The sequence below is a fragment of the Anopheles aquasalis genome, chromosome 3 (assembly GCF_943734665.1).
Source record: "Anopheles aquasalis chromosome 3, idAnoAquaMG_Q_19, whole genome shotgun sequence".
In the NCBI taxonomy this organism is placed as follows: domain Eukaryota; kingdom Metazoa; phylum Arthropoda; class Insecta; order Diptera; family Culicidae; genus Anopheles; species Anopheles aquasalis.
The window spans coordinates 67,733,549-67,736,048 of record NC_064878.1 but is presented as its reverse complement, the minus strand read 5'-3'; the positions used below and the strand labels follow the sequence as shown (position 1 = coordinate 67,736,048).

Here is a 2,500-nt window from a genome sequence, read left to right as displayed (position 1 = left end):
CGAATCCTACCAACTCAAAGCTGCTGAACTCAGAGAGCTAGAAAGAAGAGCAAGGGCACTAAGATGGCCAATTCTTGTTCCGTTCATCACAAGAAATTTAGCACGAAAACTGCTAGACCTGATGTGGTTTACTATTGATTGAACGCTGAAGCGCAGCGAAAGTGATTGAGGGACAGGGGTTCATTAAGGAAGACGCTTCGATCGTGCATAAGGAATGCGGCCGAGGAGAAGGCCGATAATTGCTAGTATATAGGATGCACACAGATCGTGCCTTGAAAGGTGTGCTCTTTGGAAACATTGTGAAGGAAACAGAGCACAGCGGTTCACTTGGTTTGGCGATTGTTGTGCATTGTGATCGTGGAGATGCTAGGAGCAAAAGAGCTTGGTGAGCATTACCAGCAGGTGTATGGCAGGGACACACATTGGTGGGTGGACACGAGAATGTGCTAGAGGTAGACGAGTGAATTCCTGCTTGCCTGATAGTGACAGCAGAAGGTGTAGTATTGAAAAACGAAGAATAGAATTGCTTTAACTAAGTAAGGGAGGGTTACTACATCGGTGGAGTGAGTGTTTTGGAGTGAAAAGGTGAGGAAAACGGAGGAAAGGAGCAAAAGAAGAAGTAGAAAAAGAAGAAGAAGAAGACATCGAATGTCGGAACTTACGCTCGATCCTTTACGGGTGGTGCAGCCACCCAGACAGGACGATGATTTGCGAATCGTCGCTGGCGGTGGGCGATAGGTCACACCCCGGAGGTTCGCTTCCGCAACGCCCTTGATGGGTGCGCCAGTGGCCGAGGTGCTGCTAGCGGTGGCGGTGGTCGTAACCACTTCCTCTTCATACTAAAGTCATTTTCATTACAACATGCGCGAGATTTCACAAGCGAGCAGTAGTAGTAGAGAGTCAGTTTAGCAAGGATGTAGATGTCGAATCGAATGGAGAAAAAATTAGTCAAACTCAAGGGCCAATCGGGCACAACACAGGAAATTGTAAGAATCAATCAAGTTCATATGTGTATAAATATATATAAATGCAAAGATAGAGAGAGAGAAAGAGAGAGAGAGAGAGAGTGAAAATGATAGAGAAACTGAAGAAAACCATGGGAAAATCATAACACGACTGACATAAACATAAGTCTTCCAACACACAAACATACAAACGAACACACTTGGAAGGATCGCGGGGAAAATTCCTTCGTAAGGTGGAGTGGTCACAACGGACAGAGTACGACAGATCGTTTGTGTGAAGTTTGCAGAGAAAAGTACTAAGACATCGAGGGATTCTTCTTGGAAGAAAACACGTGATGAAGACGCAAAATGAAACGGAAGTTCTCTAACATTTCCAACAGTTTGTGGGACTGATAGTGATAAAAGATTTGGTTTTCTCTCTCTCTTTTGCCACTTGTGACAATGGTTCAGGTGAACTAAAAAAAGACATAACAGTGATTGTGAATGTAACGTCTATGAATCTTCGAAAGATGTGTGTTGAGCACAGGCTACTAGGATGAGGAGCTTGCTAGACGTTGTAATTGCCGGTGTCTGTCTACGTTTTCGCAAATGATCAAATTATTTGTGAATTTACTTAAAACGAAAAACCATTATAGTGATTGAAACAGATCGGCTGATCGAAGTAGCTAAGTTTAAAGCATCTAGAAGCTGGCGATCAATATCGAAATACTAAGACTGAGCTAGATGCAAAACAAGTTGGGTTTGTGGTGGTAAGAACTACAGTTCAACTTTGCTAGCTGCTACTTGTTTTGCGGGCTTTTGCATGCAAAATGGTAACGAGGACATTTCTTTGCTGGAACCGAACCCAAACAACATCATCTTTAGAGCGCTATGCTACGCTCTCTCGGAAGTATGTTGTCCGTTTGGTGCAGCATTGCTTTTCGGAACAGAAGAAACACAGAGTCACATACTGCTCTAGGACTAACGAAAGCTCTCTCAGTTTCTAAAAACGGCTTTTCTTGCAACAACAAAACCAATGAAGGAATGCACGCGAGCATAAGAAGTAATGTAACTGCTCTAGAGAACGGATAGGTGACTGAGAACTGGAGTTCAAACAGTTAATTTAACAGCATTCCGAGGAGTTTGTTATCAATAGTGTAATTTGGAAGGGAGCTTGGTTTTCCAGATATCGAAACCCATTAAGTAAAATGAATAGTTAATAACAACAAAAGAAGAGGAAAATATATAAACTCACTGTGTGCGTGTGCGATCAAAAAATTCGTCCAGTTTCGGTTAAGCTCTGCTTCGCTTTTTCTTTGATAAAGTTTATCTTTAACCATTATTTAGATACTACCTTTGTTAGAGGGTTTGAGATTATTAGAGGATGGGCTATGAGTACTAGGCAGCAAGGCATTTGAAGAGGAAGGATTATATACGAAAGATGCAAACGTAAACAAATCAAAGATTCTCAATAAGGAACAGGATGGTTGACAGCCGAGAAACTCGAGTAGATTGATAAAGGAATTTAATATAGCAAATAGTTGTGCAGACTATAG

General features: G+C 42.1%; 1 protein-coding gene across 16 annotated transcripts in view; it reads right to left on the bottom strand.

Annotated features, from left to right (window-relative positions):
- Positions 1-2,500, bottom strand: part of LOC126576128 (potassium channel subfamily T member 2) — a 76,174-nt gene that overhangs the window by 4,351 nt on the left and 69,323 nt on the right. For 11 of the 16 annotated variants that reach the window (XM_050237254.1, XM_050237266.1, XM_050237268.1 and 8 more), the window contains one exon: positions 663-839. The exons of the other annotated variants lie outside the window; for them this stretch is intronic. In XM_050237254.1, coding sequence (XP_050093211.1) covers positions 663-839 — 177 coding nt within the window. The remainder of the gene's footprint in view (positions 1-662; positions 840-2,500) is intronic. 16 annotated transcript variants of the gene reach the window in all.